A 20,017-nucleotide genomic window follows, 5' to 3' on the forward strand; every position below is an offset into this window, starting at 1 on the left:
GTTCCCCCGAGCAGCGGTGGGGTGCGCCTGGCCCAGCACCCCAGGCAATCAGATCCGTCTGCTCCTCAAGATTGCAGTTTGCTCTCTGCCTCTTTCCCTCCTCCAGTCACCTTTAAATGCATCTTTTACTGCAGCACCACATTATATTTGCAGATCATAAAATCCACCTCTCGCGCGCACCAAGACCGTCCTGACATTACTGTTTTATGACCTTGACTTATTGTGGTCACCTGGATAATATTTAAATCAACGTTATGGTCTCTCACTTACATTAAACCCGCCAAGAGACGTTCTAGAAAGGCTCTAGGAGATGAGTCAAACACAAAACACACACATCCACACACTCAGCCTCTTTGGGGGGAGGGTGTCGCTAAAAAAAACACTAAAAACAGAAAACCACCCATTTGAGGATCATGATTCTGGAAATTTATTAGGATTTTTTTCTCCATTAAGGAAGCTACATGCAAAAGATACAACGTACAGAATATCTTTAAATAACACAACTCCCAGACAGGGACAGGGCGATATTTGGGGGAGGGGCACTCTGTCTTTGCTTCACTATGTTCTATTTTAAATAAAAAAAATTTTTTTTGCTCCTCTGGATGGAATTTCTGAGATGGCAGTGCATGGGGGATGTGGGGGTGCTGGGAGAATGGGAGAAAAGCAGAAGGCAGTACAAATACGAGACTTCAAGCAGATTCTCAGAACGATTGGGAGGTGAAGACACAGAGAGGGTTTGGTGCAGGCGCTGGACGCTACGACAAACACACAAACACTAGCCGAACTTTCCAAAAACGTCTATTATTCTAAGGAGGAAATGCAGCAAGGAAGGAGCGATTCTGACTGTGCTCTTCGAGATTACAGACCTTCTCTGGTTGATTTTTTTCCCTCTTTTTCCCCCTCTAATCGGGTGGATTCGACCTTAACTTTGCCTGGAGAACGGGATGCTATGTGTGAGTGTGTGGGTGAGTGAGGGGTTGACACACACACCAGCCACACTCCCACCCTCGTCTATGCGGGCACACCACACCCCACAACCCAGCACCCCATTTCTCATGCTTTAGGTGGACACATCTTCGCAGCAAGAACCATAGGTCCCTTGAAAGGAGTGTCTGAGGTCTTTGCCTTTTTTGCAGGCGTGTTGCATTTATACTCAGGGAGGAAAAAATATATATACCACCAGGCACAAAGGGAGGAGGGGCGGGGAAAGGAGGGAACGGGGGGAAGAGGGTGAGTGGGAGGGGAGGCCCCTCGCTCAGGTGAAATTAAAATTGGAGGTCAGTTCCCGGATTCGATTCTCTCGGTTCATTTTCTTGAGTTTCATTCTGCGATTTTGAAACCAGATTTTGACTTGTCTGTCTGTAAGGTTAATGGTCTTGCTAATCTCCAGGCGGCGCTCTCGTGTCAAATACATATTGAACAGAAATTCTTTCTCCAATTCCAGCGTCTGGTGTTTAGTATAGGGACACCTCTTCTTCCTTCCGCTCTTTGCTGTCAGCCAATTTCCTGTGGTGTTTTCTGCCTTTATCTCCTCTGTTAAAAATAACATTATTTACATAAGTATCCCTCGAAGAGGCAACCCTCGCAGCACTGCAGCCTTGGCCAGCTTGCAGTGGGGGCAGCTGAGGGAGCACAGGGGAGCTGTTGTCGCCCCACAGGCCTGGCTGGTGGGGTCCTCCTGGCCTCAAGGCTCTTAGAATTTCTTTGGGGTCTAGAATTACAGGGGAGAAAGACAGAAAGTACTTGCCTCCAACGCGTCTATTAAATTTAATCACCCAATCCACCTTGACCTAGCATGTTCTGAGAACTCCTGCTCTCCCTCGGCTTGCTGACCCTGGTGTGCACTCTAAGCCTCCCCAGACCCCGCCTCCTCTCTGTTCCTTTCCAGCTCTGTAAAAATCCAACCAGAAGGAAAAAGTGTTTTCCAGGCCTCAGACCCGGTGGCAGAGGCCACCTCGCTGCCCAGAGCAATTTCCAGAGAGCTTTGACCCCTTTCAACACAGTGGAGGGATGTCGCCCCAGACTCTGCAGCCAGAGGCCATTGCAGCCGTCTCTGCACCAGATCCCCAGCCCTGGCTCCCACCTGAAGCGTCACAGAGTGACTCTACCCCATTGGATCTCCCATTGCCAGCTTTTCCTATCCCGGCCATTTCCCCCAGGAGTAACTGAGGCAGGGAGCTTGTGCAGGCAGCGGAGGTCAGGGGCAACAGCTATGGGGCATGCTGAGGAGTCCTCAGTCAACTGCCCTGGCCAGAGACCTAAGGTCAAGGGAGAGAGATCCTGAGGAAATGCAGCCTCCTGGAAATCTCCTGCCTAGTCTATGTAGGTACGTATGCATGCATGTTCATATGTATTTCTGCAGAGATACACACTCCTATACATATGTACACACACAGGGATATGTACCCATGTGTCTATTTATATCAGGAGATGCTATAAGTGTGGTGTGTGTTTCCCTTTCCCTTATCTACAGCTTCTCCCCCCCACCCCCCGCACAAATTCTTGCTGAAATGAACCAGCCTTGCTCCTCAAGCAGCAGAAGAGACCTTGGCCATCTTTTCTAGGGAAAAACCCAGAGTCCAGAGACCCGAGAGGGACACCCAGAAAAGGACTCTGCTGATGGCTCTGTGCTCTATCTCCCCTTCTATGCCAAATGAAACTGCCAGGTTCCTGGATCTTAGCTTGATGGGGAGTGGGGTGGGGGCCCTAGGGGAACCAGGAGGCATCAGAAAATGCAAACTTGAGGCTGCAGTTTTAAACACTTTAATGTCCTTAATTCTGTTCCCACCTCTGCACCTGCAGCCTTCTGCCAAATTGTTTAAAGGCTCTCCACATCTAACTCTGTGCCATTTATTTTTTATTGGCGTTGTTGGGGGCTGGGGGAAGGGGAGAAATTACAAGTGGGGAGTCCGGCCCAAAGCCCTCTTGCCTCTGGCCTGGTGGGGGCACCAAAATGAGGGGGGCAGGCAAAAAGGGAGCAGGCAGAGTCAGAGGGATTAGTTGGGGTGGGAGAGTTTAGATGGTATGGGGATGGCAGGGGAGAAAGGGGACCCTACCAGAATGGGGGCAGTTTGAGGTAGGAGGTAGGCTTGTTAAACTTGACTTTGCTTTTGGTGGGGCTAGAACGCAGCTTTTCCTACCCTAAATCTGCACCCCAACCAAGCTCGGGGTATGGGGAGATGGTATAAAATTAAACTTTTGGGCTGCACACGTGCCACCAGTAAGGCTTCGTGGGTATGCGTGCCTCTCTCCCCCTCCCCCTCATGAGCACACCCGTGCCCACCTTCTGGCTAGGGTCTCCATGGGCTGATTTGCCAAGGCCACCTTTGATTTGCAGAGGATACCCAAGAGGACGAGGGTCTGCCCTCACCCGCCAAAAGAGTGCGTGTGCATGTATGAGAGGGCATGCGTGAGTGTGTGTGAGTGTGACACAGGTCGCCTCCGGGCATACGTGTGGACCGCATCCATATACAAACCGCCATAAGACCCAGGCCGCCCCCAGTCTGCTCAGTTTTCAGTGTTTCATCTGCCTCTGCACCCAAAGAGCCCTTCCTACACACAGCCTCCAGTAGCCAGTGCTGTGGGGAGCAGGTTTATCCCCTGCCCGCTCCACCAGTTGGGCCTTTTCTGATGCTTTTTGCTCCAACTTTTCAGGGTAAGTCCCCTCAGCCTCCCTCCACTGCTCCCGTTTCCTCCACATTTTCTCCAGGTGTCAGAGAAGGGTCCTGAGGGCCCCCAGTACCTGCAGCAGAAATGAAGCTTGAACCCCGAGCTTGAACTCTGGCTAGGCTTTCCCTCGCCACCAAAATTACAATAAAATCCAACCAAAGCCTCACTCCCTTTCAGGAGAAAACCGCTTACCATGCACACAGAAATTTCCCAACCACTCATTTGTAAGCTGCTTTTGGAAACCAACGGGAAAAAATTTTTTAACGTAACTATAAAAAAAAGGAAACAAAATTTCAAAGGGGAGACAAAAAACCTACAACATTCCAATGCCCTGTTCCAACGCCATACGCAGCCTGGGCGTCTGGGGGAGGGAGGGACGTGGAGGGCAGCCCTTCACCTCCACCTCTTCCGGCCCCAGCACCGCTGCCAGAGGCCCCCGGCCGAGCCAAAAACCGCAGGAGCCCAAGCCACACGCACAAATCAGACCCACAAACAACAAATCGCGCCTCGCAGGAAACAATTTTCAACTGGGAAAACGCAGTAAAGCGAAATCCCCCTTCTCCCAAGTCTTTCCTAGTCCCTGGCCCAAGATCGCCATTTTAAGCTTTTTGCATGCTTCTGACCTGAGCGGGGGTGGGGGTGGGGGGGTGGGGGAGTAGGGGGGGCATCAGCCTCCCAGGACACGAACGCAGAGCAAGCAAACCAAAGCCAGCACGCGCCCGGGATCGGTCCCCCGCCCTGGGCAACACAAGACGCTGCAGGCTGCCCGCCGTGCGCACCACCCCGGCCTCGGCGCCCACGGCCGCTGCCGCCGGCACCTCCACTTCGCCGCTTACCTTCCCTAGCCAAATGAGGCGCCACCAGCCTGGCGCTCAGCAGGCACGAGTCCCAAGCCGGGGTCGCATTCCCAAGACCGTCCAGGGCCTCCTCGGCCCAACCCTCTCCCTGCCCCCGCCCCGGCCACGAAGACCAAGTGCCCGAGCGTCCCACCCGGGCCACGGCCCAGGCGGCCTTACCTTTCGCTTCGTTATCCGAGGTGTCTGGGCTGGAGTCGGCGGTTTTGGCCCGATCCTTTTCGCTCTCCAAGGGGCTGCCTTTTGGGCCCGCCAGGCTCTGCTCCGTCTTGATCTCACTGGGGCTGGGGGTCTGGCTGTCGGACTTGGGGGTCTCAGGGAAACTCACTTTACCCCGGAGCTGGGGAGACTCCAGATGTTCGGCGCGCGGGTTGAGACTGGCCCGCTGCTCGAAAGGGGCTTCGAAGTCGTTGGCCCCGGCACAGTGGGGCGGCTTGTCCAGCGCGGAGTAGCTCGGGCTGGCGCGGTAGTAGCTGGGCACCGGCACCTCGTGCTCCCCGAGGCAGGACTCCTGCAGGGGGTGGGAGTAGAGAGCTGCCTCGGGGCCACTTTTCGCCCGCTTCTCTGCGCTGTACATGCAGCAGACATTCTCCTCCTTGACACTAGGTGGGTAGGAGCAGGAGGATAGCGGCCTGCCAACAGGTTGTTCCAGACGGTAGGCGGCTTTGGGGTCGCCCCAGGAGTCCAGCTGCGAGAGGTAGGACGGGTAGGTGTTGAGGGCGAGGTTGGGGCTGCTGCCCTCGTCCCTCTTGGAGAGCGAGGGCGCGAGCCCGCAGCCCCTCATCACCCCGCAGTTGAAGTCACTCCCAGATTGCATATACATGCCTGCGCTCCGGCTATAGCGCTCTCCTCCGCCAGGCGCAACCAAGGGCTCCGCGTACGAGTTCGGAGTTACATTGCGAGGGCATGTCATTTTCAGAGAGAGGGGTTTTTAAGGAGCAATACTACTGCGGAGGAGCTGACATCTTTTTTTTTCCCCATCCGGGAGGGGGGGCGGTTGGAGGGGCGGGAGGGAAAGAAGGGGAGGGGGGGAAATATCAGCTCCATAATTATCCGCGCATTCGGCCCTCACCATGTGACGGCTAGACCAATGGGATTTGAAAATGGCCTTGATGATTCAGACGGCCGTGACGTCAGCGGGGTCAAGTTGTCTGCAGGCGGAGCGCGCAGCGTGGAGTAACAGCGCCACCTAGCAGCCGCCTCGAGGTAGGGGCGCTGGAGCCCTTCCCCGCGAACAAAGGAAGGGCCCCCGCGGCGACTGGGGCAGGAGCAGGGTGGAGGGGGATGAGGGGGTTCTAGGGAGGATGGGGTTTGTTTACCCGGGAAGCAGCCTGTAACTCTTGGGGAGAGGGGAGCGGAGAGGGGGGAAAATGCGGGACAGAGTGAGAGAGCGAGGCAACTCGGGGCTCAAAACAGTCACATTCAAACTAAAAGGTCAAGACACGATTCAGGTACTTCTTCCCCTCCTCACCTCCTCTTTTCCTCGCCTTGGCCCCCGCCCCCACTTCTTCCCCTGGGATGGGAGTGGGGTGAGGTTTGGGGGAGGGATCCTGCGGGCAGAGAAAGGGAGAGGAAAAAGTTAAGGAATCCCAAACGGAACTAAAGTTTCTCCTCTCCTGCGTCCTCTTTCGTCGGTCTCGGCCCTTGGGGCTGGGAGCTCAGCTCGGGACCTCCCGTCACGGAAGTTGGTTGAGTTGCAAGTTCCCCGTGGGGATTGACGGGGAATCTCCAGTGTCTGGGGCAGGCCAGGGAGGAGGTCAAGATGACTTCAGGGCTGCTTGGGAGAGGGGGATTCCGAGGGGACTGAGGGGTCGCGGGAGGAGGAAGCCGGCAACCAGAGGCACCGGCTCCCCGACCAGGGAGCGCGGCCTGGACCTGGCTGGGTGGGCGGCTCCTGGGTTATCAACTCAGGGGCAGGAAGGCTTTGGCCTTGGAGCCGGTTCGGCTGCTCTGCTCCAGGCCCTGCCGGCCCTCGCTTTCCAGTTGACCTTGCCTCCACGAAAACAGGCAGCATTCCCAGAGAGAAAGAGGGAACCCTCGGGGCCTCGGGCGGTTTGGGGGAGTCACGTATCAACCGGGAAACCAAGGCAACGGACGCGACAAAATGCGACCCTGAGAAGTGTCCTTCAACAGTGCGATTTTTTTAAGAAAGGGAAGCGAGAAATAAGGGACAGGTATGTTTCAAATAGTTCTTTACGTTTCTTCATCGCCTTTCTCACAAAGCGAACTTAACTCTCCACCCTTTCCTCAGGAAACGGAATCTGGAGTATAACTTGTCTTTCCGGTCGCCCCACATTTTCCCCTGGACCGAGCCATGGGTTTCGACTTTCCGAAGGGCTGGAGCCTGGCCGGGAAAAGACCAGAGCTCCAAGACGCCCTGGCGCGGAGGAGTGAGAAGGCTGGATCGCTTCTGGGGAGGCCCAAGCCCGCGGCTGCTAGAAGACGACTTCGGAAAGAAATCCTCCGAAATCTGTCATCCAGAGGGCGAGAGAAAAGGCGCAGGGGTCCCCGAACCCCGGGAAAACTGGAAGAGAATGTTTAATGTGTGACTTGCTGGCAGGGCCAGCCAGGGGAGATTTGAAATGCTTTCGTGTTTTCATTTACAGAGGTCGCCATGGGCTCGGCACAAGGGGTTGGCCCCGGCAAGGTTAGCCCGTTTAGGCCCCAGATGAGACTTGGGACGGCCCCGGTGGCAGTCAATCCAGGGAGCCATTTGTCCCACCCCGCGGGAAACGCAGACACTTTATGGCCACTCTGTTTGTATTATCTGAGTCTTTCCCCACCAGTTTGATCGAAACTGTTCGCTTTTACGAGGACCCAACGAAAATTCCCCGTCATATTTATCAGCCGAGGATAAAAATTTAGTATGGGAACTGATATTTCCTCATTTATGGGGCGATGAAATTAAAGACCAAAGCAATTGAGAATTATATGGCTTTGGGGGGGTTCCCTCCCCCCTCTTTCACATCTTCTTTATTTTCCTGCCTGGTGTCCCTGTCCCTGGAGTTTGGCATCCCAGTCTCCTGCCCTTGCCCCCCATATTGGGGTCTGCTGGGCCCTCTCCCCCAGACCCAGGTGCCGCTCGACCACCTCAGCTTCTCCTGGTCTTTCTCTCTGTGTTAGTAGCTGGGGGCCGGGACAGCATTCCCTGAGCCTCTCTGCCCAGGCCAGGCTGGGATCGGGTGGGGCTGCGGAAGGTTTCCAAGAGCCTCGAAGTGGAAGGGTCTGGGCCCAGCCTGGGAGGGGGTGAGGGAGGCGGCAGAGTGAAGGAGACAAACTCCAGATAACCTCTCAAAAACGTCAAGCCCCACGGCTTAACCTGGGGAACCAGCGGTAGAGAAGCAGAGTCACTCGGCTTTGAGACCTGTCTCCCCTACCAGCCTGACCCCCATCCCAAACTCACTCCTTACCTCAGCCCTGAGTGGGGATGGAGTCGCTTTCAGAATCCTTGCCATTATTAATGGAAATAATCCCCCTGGGAGAAGGAGCCTCGCGCCTCTACTCCCATCTCCTCACAAGAACGAATAGTGTTTAAAGTTGAAATAATTAGAAGTATGATAAACATGGCCCATTAATGAAAAAAGAAATCAAATTCATCAGCCTAAGTGGGACCCCCGGTGGGACAAATGTTTGCCTTTAATTACGCAGGAAAAACGCAAACCCGGAGCTGTTAAACAAGAACTGGAAGACGCCGACTTGAATAACTTGTTGGGTTTTTGCAAACTTGGGATTCTGCACCAGTGGAGACGAAAGGAAGGAAGCCGTGAGGGTGAGGACGGAGAGAGGGGAGCATTCGTGCGGATTTGGGAAAGTACAGTCAGGTGTGGGTCCCAGCCCTGCCCCCTTGGGCTCCGTCTTTCCCGAGGCCACGAGCAAAGGCTGTTTCCGTCCTATTGTCCGGGCCTGGTGTTCAAAGGCACTCAGGCTGCCACAGCCACCCCACTTGCTGCCTGCCGCCACTGCTGGGCGCCTACCGGCTAAGCCCCACCGGGCCGAGACCCTCAGGCCTGCACCCCAAGGGAACCGGATTGGGGTCCAGAAGAAGTCTGTGTTGCTAAAATCACCCTGTTAAGCCATTTCCCCAACTTTCCAGGAGTGCTGCATCTATGCCTGACTCCCCGGGGCTCCCTCTTCTTGCCTCAACTTGGGGGATGTGAAAATCCAGGGGCTTCAGGCCAGATCGGCTCAGGCTGCACCTACCTTTTGACCAACCCCTCTACCCGAGAGCTCTGGTCCCCGTGCCCTTCTTCCCGGTACCTAGACCCTGGAAGTGCAGCAGGGATGAGCAGCTGGGCCTCCTGCCGCCCGTGGGACTGTGATCAAGGGAGAGGTGAAGGGTGCTCCTCACAGACTTCAGGGTGGTCAGCGGGTTCCAGACGGCAGGCTGAGGACTGGGGTGCTAGGGGTCCCCATGTGAAAACAGAAGAAGGAAAATCTAGTGCTCAGTGAACAGAAAGGAACCTCGGCTGCTTTCCAGGCTCTAGCCCTCAAAGCACCCCAGAGGCTCCCTGATTTCTCCAAGGAAAATTAGTGGAGCTTCCCCACAAGGCTAAGGACGCCATCTAGGAAATTCCAAAGGTGAGGTGAAAAGAAGGAAGAGTGTCTTTCCCTTTGGGATAAAATAATAAAATAATTATACAGAGTGTGTGTGTGTGTGTGTGTGTGTGTGTGTGTGTTGAAATCTCAAGTGAAATGGAAAACAAAATCACACCAGTGGTTAAAATTGCAGGGTTTTCCCCTCTTGTTTTGGAGGCCCAAATAAATCATTCTCTTCTCAAAACTTGAAGGAGAGATTTGCTTTCTTTTTCTTCGCTAACACCGGGCTCTGCTTCGGCTGAATTGGGAGCAGAAAAATCCCAGGCAAAAGACAGAATGCACCGAAGCCCCCCAAACGGATTTTCAAACAGGTACAAGAGGAAAGTGGGAGGCTGAGGACGCTTGGAGGGGCCTCTGGTCTACCCGGGATCTCGCTGCCACCCTGGCGGCAGCCTGGCCATCAGAGTCGCTCTCACATCTGGACGTTGTACACGTCTGCACCCAGATGCTCTGGAGGTTACCGCCTAGACCCGTACCTGACTTGGAGCTCGATTGCATGTACACGGCCACAGATATTAACTTTTACCCAAAAATGTACTCCCTAGGATCCCCGCATCCCGAAGAAGTCTGATAGCCAGCACAGCTGCCTTCTTGCCCTGCCGAAGCCAACCAGTTATTTAACTTTGCCTCCTGAATTGAAACCAGACAGTAAACACATCCAGTAGAAGCTTTGGGAGGAGGACGGGTGGGATGATGTCTTTGGCGGGCGGGACGGGGTGGGGGAAGCCTTGCTCCCCATATTATGGTTTGCGCCCAAGTTGCCCAGTGGGTCGTGTTTCCAGCCGGAGTCAGGGCTGCGGTCTGCCGGCTTACTTCGGAGAAAATCCCACTCCTCCTTTACTGGCTAACTTCCTTTCCGAAGATCTTTGTTTTCCATCTTTGTTTCCCCCCCTCTTTCTTTCTTTTTCCATCTTCCTCCTTTCTCTTTATTTGTTTCTTTCTCTTTTTCTCTGCAATTCATTTGTTTCCTTCTCTTTTTCTGATTCTTTCTTGTGTTCCTTAGTTCTCTCTTCTTTCTTTCTTTGTTACACAATTTATTCTTCACTCTTTTCTTTCCTCTTAAATGCTTTCCTTCCCCTTGACTTTCTCCCCTAGCTCTTCTTGTTTTTCTCTGTTGTGCTGGGCGCCCAGAGGGGGAGAGCACGAGTTTCAGTAGCATCCCTTCCCAGCCCCACCGCTCAAGCTTGGAGTTGACCTTCGCCCGCGCCTTCAGCCTTAACTCCACTCCTCACAAGGCGAAGTGTAGGGCTGTCAGCCGCTGGCGGCCAGGGCTCAGCAGTCACTATCAGAGGGAAGGAAAAGCAGGCGCTGGGGCACATCCTGAACAACTCCGCTGGCTCCCTGAAGTGCCCAGGTCCAGGGCTTAGGTATCCTCAAGTCCATCACCCCGAAGAAGCCTCATCCACCAGGTCTGTCTTTGGAGAAGTTGCTCCATCTTTGTCCTGACTTCCAGAGGTGAACATTAAAATAGTCCCTGTTTGAGCCCACTTGATACCCCAAGGCTGGAGCTAGGGGAAATGAAGGAGTGGGGTTCTGTCCGTCCCAGGTGAGGGGCAGATCCAAGGGGTCACTCGCAGGCTTAGCAGTCCAGGGCCACGTCCCTATACAGGCACCTTTGTCCTTCGAGCTCCTGGATTGCAGCCCGCTGGCCTTCCTTCTCTCTCGGTCCTACAATCACTGCAACCTCTGGGCAGGCATTTCTTGTCGTCTTGAATTCTGTCTTTCATCAAACCCTTTGTGGACTTTGCAGGAGGCAGGGTTGCAGGGCTGTGTGTGCAGAGACTCTTCCCAACTTAACGGTCTGAGTCAAGGTTATGGGTCTCCACTTTGTGCAGTGGATTGAGGGTGTGTACAGGGCTGTGTGTGTGTGTGTGTGTGTGTGTGTGTGTGTGTGTGTGAGAGAGAGAGAGAGAGAGAGAGAGAGAGAGCTGGGGGGGGCGGGGGGGAGAGAAAGAGAGATGCCTACAGGAGAACGAGAGGTTGTGATGGGGAAGACCTGGTCTAATTGACATTGTCCAAACTTTGCGGTTCTGTAAGGGTGTGTCTCAACAGCAGAGTGGCTGGGACTTTCCTAGCAGCCCCCAAAGCTGGATCCAAGGTGGACCTCAGGAAGGATTAATCCCAACCTTTAAGCCTTGTTTTGCCTTAGTCAGAGATACAGCTCCAGACATCCCCCCTCCCACCAGGACCTCAGAACCTCTCTCTCCCCAACCTCCCAGAGACCCTGAGACTTGGTTCCATGGCAAGACCAAAACTTTAAGTTTTTGAAAAAGAGAGGAGGAATCTTGTAAAACTTTTATGCCAAACAAAGTTATAAAAACTTCCCGGGCGTTGCCTTTTCCGAAGGTTTATATGAATAATAAAGAGTGCAGTCGCGTGCACACAGTTCTGGCGGGCTCCAAGCTGGGAGGGTTCAACAAACAGCATTATCCAGCCCTGGGGCAACAGGAAACCCCAGGGGCTGGCCCCTTGAGGGAATATTGGCCCAGAAACGAATTGCCCTACAGATTCCGGAGAGGGGCGGGGAGAGGGAAGGGGTGGCGCCCTTGACTCCCTTGAAGTTCAAAGTTCTTTGTCCTGGTGAGAAAAACCCTCTCTGCCTTCAATCCACTGGAGAAATTATTCCCCAGGTAGTTTCTCCTCCTCCGATTGAGAAACGGCTCCAGGTATCCCCAACTCCATTCACCTTTCAGACACCTAGTCTGTAACTTTCTTCCTTGCCTAAAGCGGAGCTCCCCTTCTTCCCCATCTGGGACACCTAGAACCTGCGGGCTTTCTCTCAGAGGCGCTTGGCTGGGGTCTGTGAACCGTCTTCCAAGGCGCCCTCGCATCACCATCCCCCAGCAACCTGGGGGTCTGCGTGACAAAGAAACATCAAACCCACTGCTCCTTTCAAGTCCCCCAGGTTCCCCCTGCACCCCCAAAGCCCATAGTGGGAGGGGGAGGAGCCCAGAGTGCTCTCTCAGCCCACACCACTTAATACCCTTGTAAACTCCCACGTGCGCTATAAACTTGGATTTTTACAACCAACATTCCTCCTTAGCTCCGGGAAACTTTGAACTCGGCCTCGGGTTTATTTACTGGTGGGGGGTGGGATTGGGGGACTGGGAGCTGAGACAGGCTGGAGGAGAAGAGGCGGGGAAGGAGGTTGCGGGCAAGGGGGTAATGGAGTGGGGGTATGGGGTGTGTTGGGGGAGCCAAGACTGTCCACTGCGGATTTGTTTACTAGTTAGGGCGGAAGCGTTTTCTAACACAGGCCAGATTGGGTCGTTAAGGGCGAAATGAAACTGGGTTTAGAGGCGCGGGGTGGGGTGGGGGCACTTTATGGCGGCGTCTAGACGAGGCTCTTTTGTTCCCGGGCAGCGCCATGGCTGGAGGGGATTACCCAAAGAGGTTGAGCCCGGAGTGCCCCTGACCGCCAAGGGGGGTCGGACATCCCGGGGGCCCGAAGGTGGGTTTGTTGGGGGGACAGAGACCTCTTTTTTCTAATTTTTAGAAGGTCACCGAAGACTGGCAGCTTCCTGGGCTGGGATCATAGAAAGCTTTTGTTTTTCTTTCACCATGACACCCCGCCTTCCTTCAGAAATCCCTTCTAGAGCTGGGGATCTTTTCTGGGCTGCACATTGCAGGGAAAGTGGTAGCTTTGGATATTCAATATTCTTCTCCAAAATCAAGAGCCATTTAGAGATCAGTATTTTGCTTTATAAGCAGGTTCTGTATAGTTATCTCCATCCTATTTTATTGGAAGCACGGCTGGCAGGCCAATAGCCCTTGTTATGACTCGTGGATAAACATCATACCTAGAGATATCTCTCATGCACAAGTGCACGCGCATGCAAACGTGCATGCACACACACACACACACACACAGAGACGATCCTCAGCTGCATTCCTTCTGACACTCACTACACACTGACAGTGGTTACACACCTCAGAGGACACAAGCCCTAGATGTGCATGTGGTCAGTTTTACTCCATACTATAAGCAAAAGAGTACACATAATATTCCTTTTCGTGTGCACCCACAGGCATCCGACAGATATTTGTGTGTGGGCACATGAGGCAATTGTGGGGTTGTATATACACCCCAGTTTGCAAATTTTGTCTCAAGACCTACATTTACAAATGAGAGATTCAGACACCCCGTCATCAAAAACGACGGAACCTAGATGCGATAGTCCATAGTCGTGGTGCTTTTTTCTTTCACTCAACAGAATTATATTGACGAAAACATTTTCTTCGAATTACAGAAGAACCGTTCCAAAGAAAAGGGAACGATGAGAGAATTGGTCCTAAACCTCTGCCCCCAAATAACGAATTTGGAACAGAGATCGCCAGAGTGCCCTCAACGAATGCGCTGAAAGGACTATAGTTATCTTTATCCGGAAGAAACATGCAGCAAATATATATATGGGTGTGGTGACCATCCTCACGGGTCACCTCCTTCCCCAGCGCCCCACCCCAAGCCAACCTCTTACAAAACAGATCTCTGGGGCTTTCCACGCTGGGAGACCAATGTACAAACATCAGGGTGGCCCCAGCCTAGGGTCTTGTTGTGTCTGGAGGAGCCCAGCCATTTGTGCTTGAGGGGAAGGGGCCCAGCCCTACCCTCCCACCCTCAGGGGCTGGCGCGGTGCGGAAAGGGAGGGGGCTGGTTTCTCCCCCTCTCCCTTCCCTCCCTCAAAACTGTATATAAAAATTCCAATACAGTCTTCTCATAGAGGGAAAAAGAAGAAAAGAAAAAACGAAAGCCCTACCCTCAACCCTACACATTTAACTGCCACAGACGGAGACATCTGGTGGGAGGGCGGTGGAGCCAAGAAAATTCCTATAAATTTAAATTCGATGATGGTTACAATTAACTCCACAACAAACGTGTGCTTAAACGGAAAGCGTTGCTGGGCGTTTGGACACAGCTCGAGCTGCACGTGAGAAATGAGAGCTTTAAGAGTCGCAGTGGAAAGTCCTCAACTTGAGAGCGGGAGGAAGCTACCACCACACTCTTGCCCCTGCCCGTGGAGAGAGGGGTGCAGGCCCGCCAGCTCCGGCCTACCTCACCTTCACATGCCTGTCCTCCTCTGCTGGGCTCTGCCCGCCTGCTTCCACCTCCTCCGCCTTGGGAGCATTGAGGGTTTTAAGAGGAGAGGGGCTAATAAAAGGGTCAAATAAAATCATAATATTGAACAGAATGAAATATCTTTATTTGCCACCAAAAAAAAAAATTCACAGCAATCCCTCTGGGACAGGAGCCGGGTGGGGATTGCACACGTACACACGCACTCACGCACAAGGAGATGGGTGATTCAAATCTCATTCCAGGCGAGTCCTCCCCATATCCCCTCCGGGTAGAAAGAAATGCTTGTGAAATTTATTTACAAAAATTCAGGCCTCAGCATGGGGGAGGCGTCCAATCCTGTCTCCCTACTGCCTCTTCCACCCCAATCTTTTTTTTTTTTTTAAAAAGAAGGTAACAAATGCATAGACTATAGCTATAAATTCACGGAGTGGGGCACAGCTTGGAAAAAGGTTAGGAAACCTCAACGCACCAGTTAAGAAATTTCAAAGGAGGGCTCTACACGTTCAAGGGGGAGAACAACTAGGCTTGGGCAGGGCCTGGGCACAGACAGAGGTAGGACACGACTTTGCACACCTAACACCAGGTCAAAGGAACAGAAATTTCACAGCAAGGCGGGATCACATTTAGCTGCTCCCCAGCAGTGGGGAGTGGTGGGGTAGGGACGGGGAGCCCGGGAAGTCTCTCCTCGCAGACACGGTGTCCTAGCAGATCTTCTCACATGGGCAAGGGAAGGCTTGCAGTTCGAGGACTGTAAGGCTCTGGCGCCCACTACTCACGTCCCTCCCCCCACCCAATCCGAGCAGCAAGACATTGTCGCGAGGTGTGTTTTCTTTTAAATAAAGATTCTTGGCCTCGGCGCCAACGGTGTCCACTCGCCGTGGATCAGACACTTTCCTTCACCCCCCTTTCCAGGCCCGGTCCCTGTCCCACACTGAGTCAGACCAAGGTGAAGGAGGTTCCGGAAAGAAGTGCGGGCAACGGCAGTGGGGGCCAGCCCTGGCCACAGTCCAGTTTTCCACCCGCGGAAAGAAGGCGAGTTAGAAAATAAAAATAAAAATAAAATAAAATAATCTCCCCCTTTCCCCCCTCCCCCCAAAGGGCCCGGTCCGCGGTTACAGCAGAGGATTTCCCGAGAAATACTGCAGCCGGTCTCTGCTTAGTTTTTTTTCTTTCATCCTTCTGTTCTGAAACCAAATTTTCACTTGTCGGTCCGTCAGGTTCAGCATCCGCGACAGCTGCAGCCGCTTTTCTTTGTTGATATACACGTTGAAGAAAAACTCTCGCTCCAGTTCCCGGATCTGGAATTTCGAATAAGGGCAGCGCTTCTTGCGGGTGCGGGGGGCGTCTGGAGGGGAGGGGAGGGGAGGGGGCAAGTGCGAGGAGAGGGGAAGAGAGACACGTGAGACCCCGGCGACCCCAGCCCCACTGCCCGGCAGCCCTCCCGCGGGCGCAGCGCTGGGCCGAGCCACGACCCCCTGGCAGGGCGAGCTCGTCCCCATCCCGGGCCACCGTGGGACCCGCGCCCCCTCCCCTCGGACGAGGGCCGGGGCTGGCGGAGTCTGGGGGAGAAGGAAGCCAGCCGGGGCCAAGTGCGTCCCCGCGGACAACGCGCCCCCCCCACACGACTTCTGCTCAGCCGGGCTCCTCTGCCCCTTCCTGCGCTGCCCTCCTAGTGACTCTGAAAACCCACCGCCCCCCCCCCCAGAAATCTGGGGGAACCGCGGAGAACAGGCGCAAAGAAGTGAGACCGGGCGAGAGTCGTGGGGAGGCAGGGAGGAAGGGAGCGAGCAGGCACCAAAGACACCCGAGAGCTGCTTCCGGGGGCCCTGGCGCCCCGGGACGCCCGGCGGGCCGCGCCTTCCCCGCGGCCAGGCTAGGCCGGCGCAGCGGCCGCGGGCCGCAGAGAAACGCTGAGCCCCAGGCCTGGAGCAGAGTGGAGCCCTGAGCCGCCTCGTCCCCACCCCCTGTCGCCGCCGACCCCCGGCTTGCTCCGGGTTCTGCTCAGGGACACGCGAACACAGTTTGAACATTTGGAAAATAGTTTTTGAAAGAAGCAGAGCGGCCCTCGCTGGCCTCCCCGGCCTCAGGTTCTGCTCCATTGCCTCTCTCCCCCACCACTCCCCCTCTCTGAGTTTCTCCCTGTCTTTCCCTTGCCCTCCCCTTTCTCCCCCTCCACCCCTCCCCTCCCTCCCGCCCCCCGGCAGCCGGGCTCCCCATCCTTCCTTAAATGCTCCTCTAAGTTCACGATCAAAGTTAATATAGCCCGCGATGGTGGCGCTTTTAAAAATTTCACAGACCGAGGGAGATAACGGGGAGGGGGTTCACCCAGCTTTTCCAAAGAGCCCTTTTCCCTCCGTCCCCACCCCTTCTCCATCGTAAAAAGTCGAGTCGTTGGGAGAGAGGGCTTTGTAGGTTATAATAAAATCCTTTGAATGCTTATAAAACTCCACATAAAATCGGACTGACCCAAAACACGAGGCCGTCCCCGCTCCCCTCGCCTCCCCCCTACTCTCGCCCTCCCTCTCTGGCTCCCTCCCTCCTGCCCGCCTGTTTCACGGCCGCTGCTACCTACTGGGGGCGGCTCCCTTGGCCGGCTCCTTGGCCGCCGAGTGGGCTGAACCGGACGAGCTGGGATTCGTGTTTTCCTCCTCGGCCTCGGCCGCCTCGGGCCCCGCCTCAGCCCGGGACGCCAGTCCCGAGGCCGGGGGCGCCTCGGGCTCCCCCTTGGCCTCACCCTTGCCCGGGCAGGGGGGCTCGGCGGGCGCGTCGCCGCCACCGCAGTAGGCGTTGTCGAAGAAACGGTCGAAGGCTTGGGGCAGGACGCTGTTCTTGTTGACTGAGGAGTAGAAGCCGGCGGGGGCGGCGTGCGGGGCGCTGGGGTGGTGGTGGCCGCCGTAGGAGCCTTCGTTTTTCATGAGGATCTCGGTGACGGTGGAAGGAGGCAGGCACTCCCGGTGCATGAGCTCGTCGGCCGCCGCATAGCAGGAGGAATAGCTGTTCCGGTGGTGCCACTTGCCGGTGGGCTCCAGGCCGTAGGAGACCTCCCGGACCGGGGGCACTTGGGCCGGGTAGGGATAGGAGATCTGACGAGAGGGGGCCTGGGGCAGGAAGGAGGAGACCGTGGAGAACTCGGGCACGTAGTAAGTGCAACTGGGCAGATAGAGGTTGGAGGCGCAGCTCCCTCGCTCGCCGAAATCAGCGCCCCTCTCCTTGCGCGACGGCGAGCAGAAGTTGCCCAGGTTGACCGAGTTAAACATCGTTCTCTTCTCCTGCCGGCTCCAGATGGAGGTTTTGGACCTGATCTAGCGAGGGGGGAAAATTTGGGAAGGCGAGATGACGCGTTATCCGTCTTAGTCTCTCTCCCCGAGCACGTGATCCAAAGTAGATATTGTCATATATCAGTTCGGAGCACTTCGCAGTCGTAGGAGGGGTTCTCTCTTAGGTAAGATGGGGACGTTCAGGCGATTGGTTTGCAAACACCGCAGAAACATTATGAAAATCAATTGCAGATTTGTATTCGTTTTTCTCTTGACACTCCCCTCCTCTCCATTCCACAGAGCGAGCAAAGGAGGAGAGAGAGAGAGTGTTGGGGTGGGGTGGGCGGTGGGATGGGCGGGGGCGGGGGCTAGGAGGGGGTAATTGTATTTTTTTCTAGCTGCTGCTCTTCCCCCCCCCCAGGATTGGGAGAAGGAGGAGGGTTCTCACGTATGGGGGGGCGTCTTGCCTCCTCCCCGTGATCAGCCCAAGACAGGGCTAGGGATGAGGACCTCTTTCCCCACTGCCTGATTCTGCCAGAGATGTGAATCTTTTCCCCCAACTCTCAGGGACTCTTACGCCACCAACCTGAAGAGGGTCACAGCGCGTGTTTACAAGAGTTTGAAGAAGTCGATTCTTTTCCTGGCCAGGGCTGGCTATCAAGGCTCCCTTTCCCCTTTGGAGAGACTCCCTGGAAGTGTATCTGAAGTTTCTCAAAGGTGAGGCGGCCCAGCAGCAAGCCAGTGTCCCAACTTTGTCTGGCTTGCTGTGCTGCTGGCGGCTAGGGACTTAGATTAGTCATAAACAGTGGTAAGCAGTGAGCCAGCCGCCCAGCCGGTGCCTGGCGAAGTCTGGGAAAAACCTTCTCTAATGTTGTGTTAAATATTTAGTATGAGAGAGTGGCCCTGGGTGAATATTTCATGCCTGACTTTATTGTCAATCAATGCACAGAAAGCTACATCCACTGTGGATTTTTTAAGTCTCAAACCCGCAAGAAAGAGGTTGGAATGAGAGTCCTGTGTCTTCTCTGTCAGGGGCCCTTTGGGTTGGTGGTTCAGTCTCAGCTTCTTCACTGAAAAGAAGCCCAGTGTCGGCTCTAGGAAGGATATGGTGGAGGGACTGGGGTTGGGGCTCCTATCGTTGGACGATTTGGGGGCTGTGAGGTGGATGGTGGGGCCAGGTACAGGTCTCTGGAATAGACCAGCAGGGCAGTGGAAGGGAACTGAGGACCCTGGGTGGGCTGGGCAGGGCCAGGGGCCACTCTCTAGTGGAAAACCCCAGCCCCTCTCCCTGCCCCCCGGGGGGCTGCAGCCAGGCCCTGGTGGGTGCCACTTTCATGTTTCTCAGTCCTGCCCTTCCCTGCCAGCCTCCTGGGTGGCTGTGACCCCAGAGGTGGACTCAGGGGTTCTGAACTTCCTTGCCTTTCTTCCCACAGGACGCGTCTGAGCAGCTGAAAATCAGTTTATTGAAAGGTTCTAGACTGGGTACCAGAGCAACTGCCCACAAGCAGAAAGCAACCTGGCGTCCAAGGAGGAGCCACTAGGGCATCATCTGTTCTGTTCAGATCAGCAGGAGGAACTGAAGCCCCCGGGGACGCAGTCCACCGCACCCTTAGGAAAAGCCAGAAATGGCGCAAACCCTCTTTTAACTCCTAACTCTTGTTTAAAATTGGTTTCCACTGTAAAAATATTATTTGTATTTGATTTTCCTTGTTGAACTTGACAAGGTACTGAGGCCCCGATAGTAGATGGGGAAGACACAGAAAATGGTACCTTGAGCCCAAATACAACCCCTCCCCAAATCATTCTTTCCCAACCCTCCTGTCTCCTCAAATTTGCTTTAGAGCAACCCCTGGGTTGGAACAGCCTTGGCCATGGGTCCCATTCTCAGGGAGGCTCTGGCATACCCACGGATAGGTCTCTGGCATCCCTCTACCCATTCATTGCTGGGCACTGCTTCCCGAGCCCTCCTTTAGTCCTGGCCGGATCTTAACTAAGGGCCAGATCTTAACTAAGGGCAAAAAGGAACTAGATTAGGACTTTGCTAACGAGAAGGCTGCAAGAAAAAAAAAATCTGTTGCTTTTCCTCTTTCCCCTACCTCTTTTTATAGGGTGTACTGGGGCCGGCATTTTTAATTATAATGATGGGGAACTATGGACTATGGCTTTTATGGGGTTTGTGCTCTCCTCATTAAACTCGAGTTTATTGGAGGCAAAATGCTCCCCAAACAGTGATGGGAACTGGTAAGAGGGAGCTGAGAGGTACCCCTTGCAGAGGTGTGGGTGAGCATTCAGAGTCTCCACTCTGGCTTTCCCCACTTCCCCCCAGGGCCCTGGTTCCCCCTCAATCCTGGCCTCCTGGGCCTTGTGGGGCCCAAGCCCCCAAGGCAAATTCTGCACCGCCAGGGCCGACAGTGGGGAGGGGGTTTGCTTCCTGTGAGGAGACAGCTGTGGGCCTGAGCACTTGAATTTGACCACCAAAGTTTATTCCAGGGCCACCATAAAAGTGAGCCAGGCTGCTACAAGGAGCTGCTGGCGGCTCTGTTTCCTTGAAACAAAAAAGAAAG

General features: G+C 54.7%; 2 protein-coding genes and 1 long non-coding RNA gene across 4 annotated transcripts; 1 reads left to right on the forward strand and 2 right to left on the reverse strand.

Moving 5' to 3' along the window:
* Positions 1-403: 403 nt before the first annotated feature.
* HOXC10 (homeobox C10) lies at positions 404-5,505 on the reverse strand. Of its 2 annotated transcripts, XM_060164832.1 has the most exons (3): positions 4,686-5,505; positions 3,862-3,938; positions 1,399-1,533 (listed from the first exon to the last, which is right to left on the reverse strand). In XM_060164832.1, the coding sequence occupies exons 1-3, from the start codon at positions 5,434-5,436 to the stop codon at positions 1,525-1,527; spliced, it is 837 nt and encodes a 278-aa protein (XP_060020815.1). In that variant the 5' UTR covers positions 5,437-5,505; the 3' UTR covers positions 1,399-1,524. The 2 variants fall into 2 exon arrangements, with proteins under 2 accessions (XP_060020814.1, XP_060020815.1); XM_060164831.1 differs by lacking the exon at positions 3,862-3,938 and having other exon boundaries at positions 404-1,533.
* An 8,831-nt stretch (positions 5,506-14,336) lies between these two features.
* Positions 14,337-17,712, reverse strand: HOXC11 (homeobox C11). The gene is made up of 2 exons (XM_060164834.1): positions 16,769-17,712; positions 14,337-15,541 (listed from the first exon to the last, which is right to left on the reverse strand). The coding sequence occupies exons 1-2, from the start codon at positions 17,451-17,453 to the stop codon at positions 15,309-15,311; spliced, it is 918 nt and encodes a 305-aa protein (XP_060020817.1). The 5' UTR covers positions 17,454-17,712; the 3' UTR covers positions 14,337-15,308.
* LOC132528775 (uncharacterized) lies at positions 16,416-19,154 on the forward strand. The gene is made up of 3 exons (XR_009543295.1): positions 16,416-17,638; positions 18,021-18,170; positions 18,887-19,154. It is a non-coding gene; the product is annotated as an uncharacterized LOC132528775 (long non-coding RNA).
* Positions 19,155-20,017: the final 863 nt, after the last annotated feature.

The sequence above is a fragment of the Lagenorhynchus albirostris genome, chromosome 11 (assembly GCF_949774975.1).
Source record: "Lagenorhynchus albirostris chromosome 11, mLagAlb1.1, whole genome shotgun sequence".
NCBI lineage: Eukaryota > Metazoa > Chordata > Mammalia > Artiodactyla > Delphinidae > Lagenorhynchus > Lagenorhynchus albirostris.

Excerpts from the sequence above, each read along its gene's own strand:
- HOXC10 (XM_060164831.1), bottom strand. The coding sequence starts at position 5,436 with ATGACATGCCCTCGCAATGTAACTCCGAACTCGTACGCGGAGCCCTTG. Across the intron at positions 1,534-4,685 it reads CTCGGATAACGAAGCGAAAG|AGGAGATAAAGGCAGAAAAC; the intron begins GTAAGGCCGCCT and ends TATTTTTAACAG.
- HOXC11 (XM_060164834.1), bottom strand. The coding sequence starts at position 17,453 with ATGTTTAACTCGGTCAACCTGGGCAACTTCTGCTCGCCGTCGCGCAAG. Across the intron at positions 15,542-16,768 it reads GGCCAAGGGAGCCGCCCCCA|ACGCCCCCCGCACCCGCAAG; the intron begins GTAGGTAGCAGC and ends CCTCCCCTCCAG.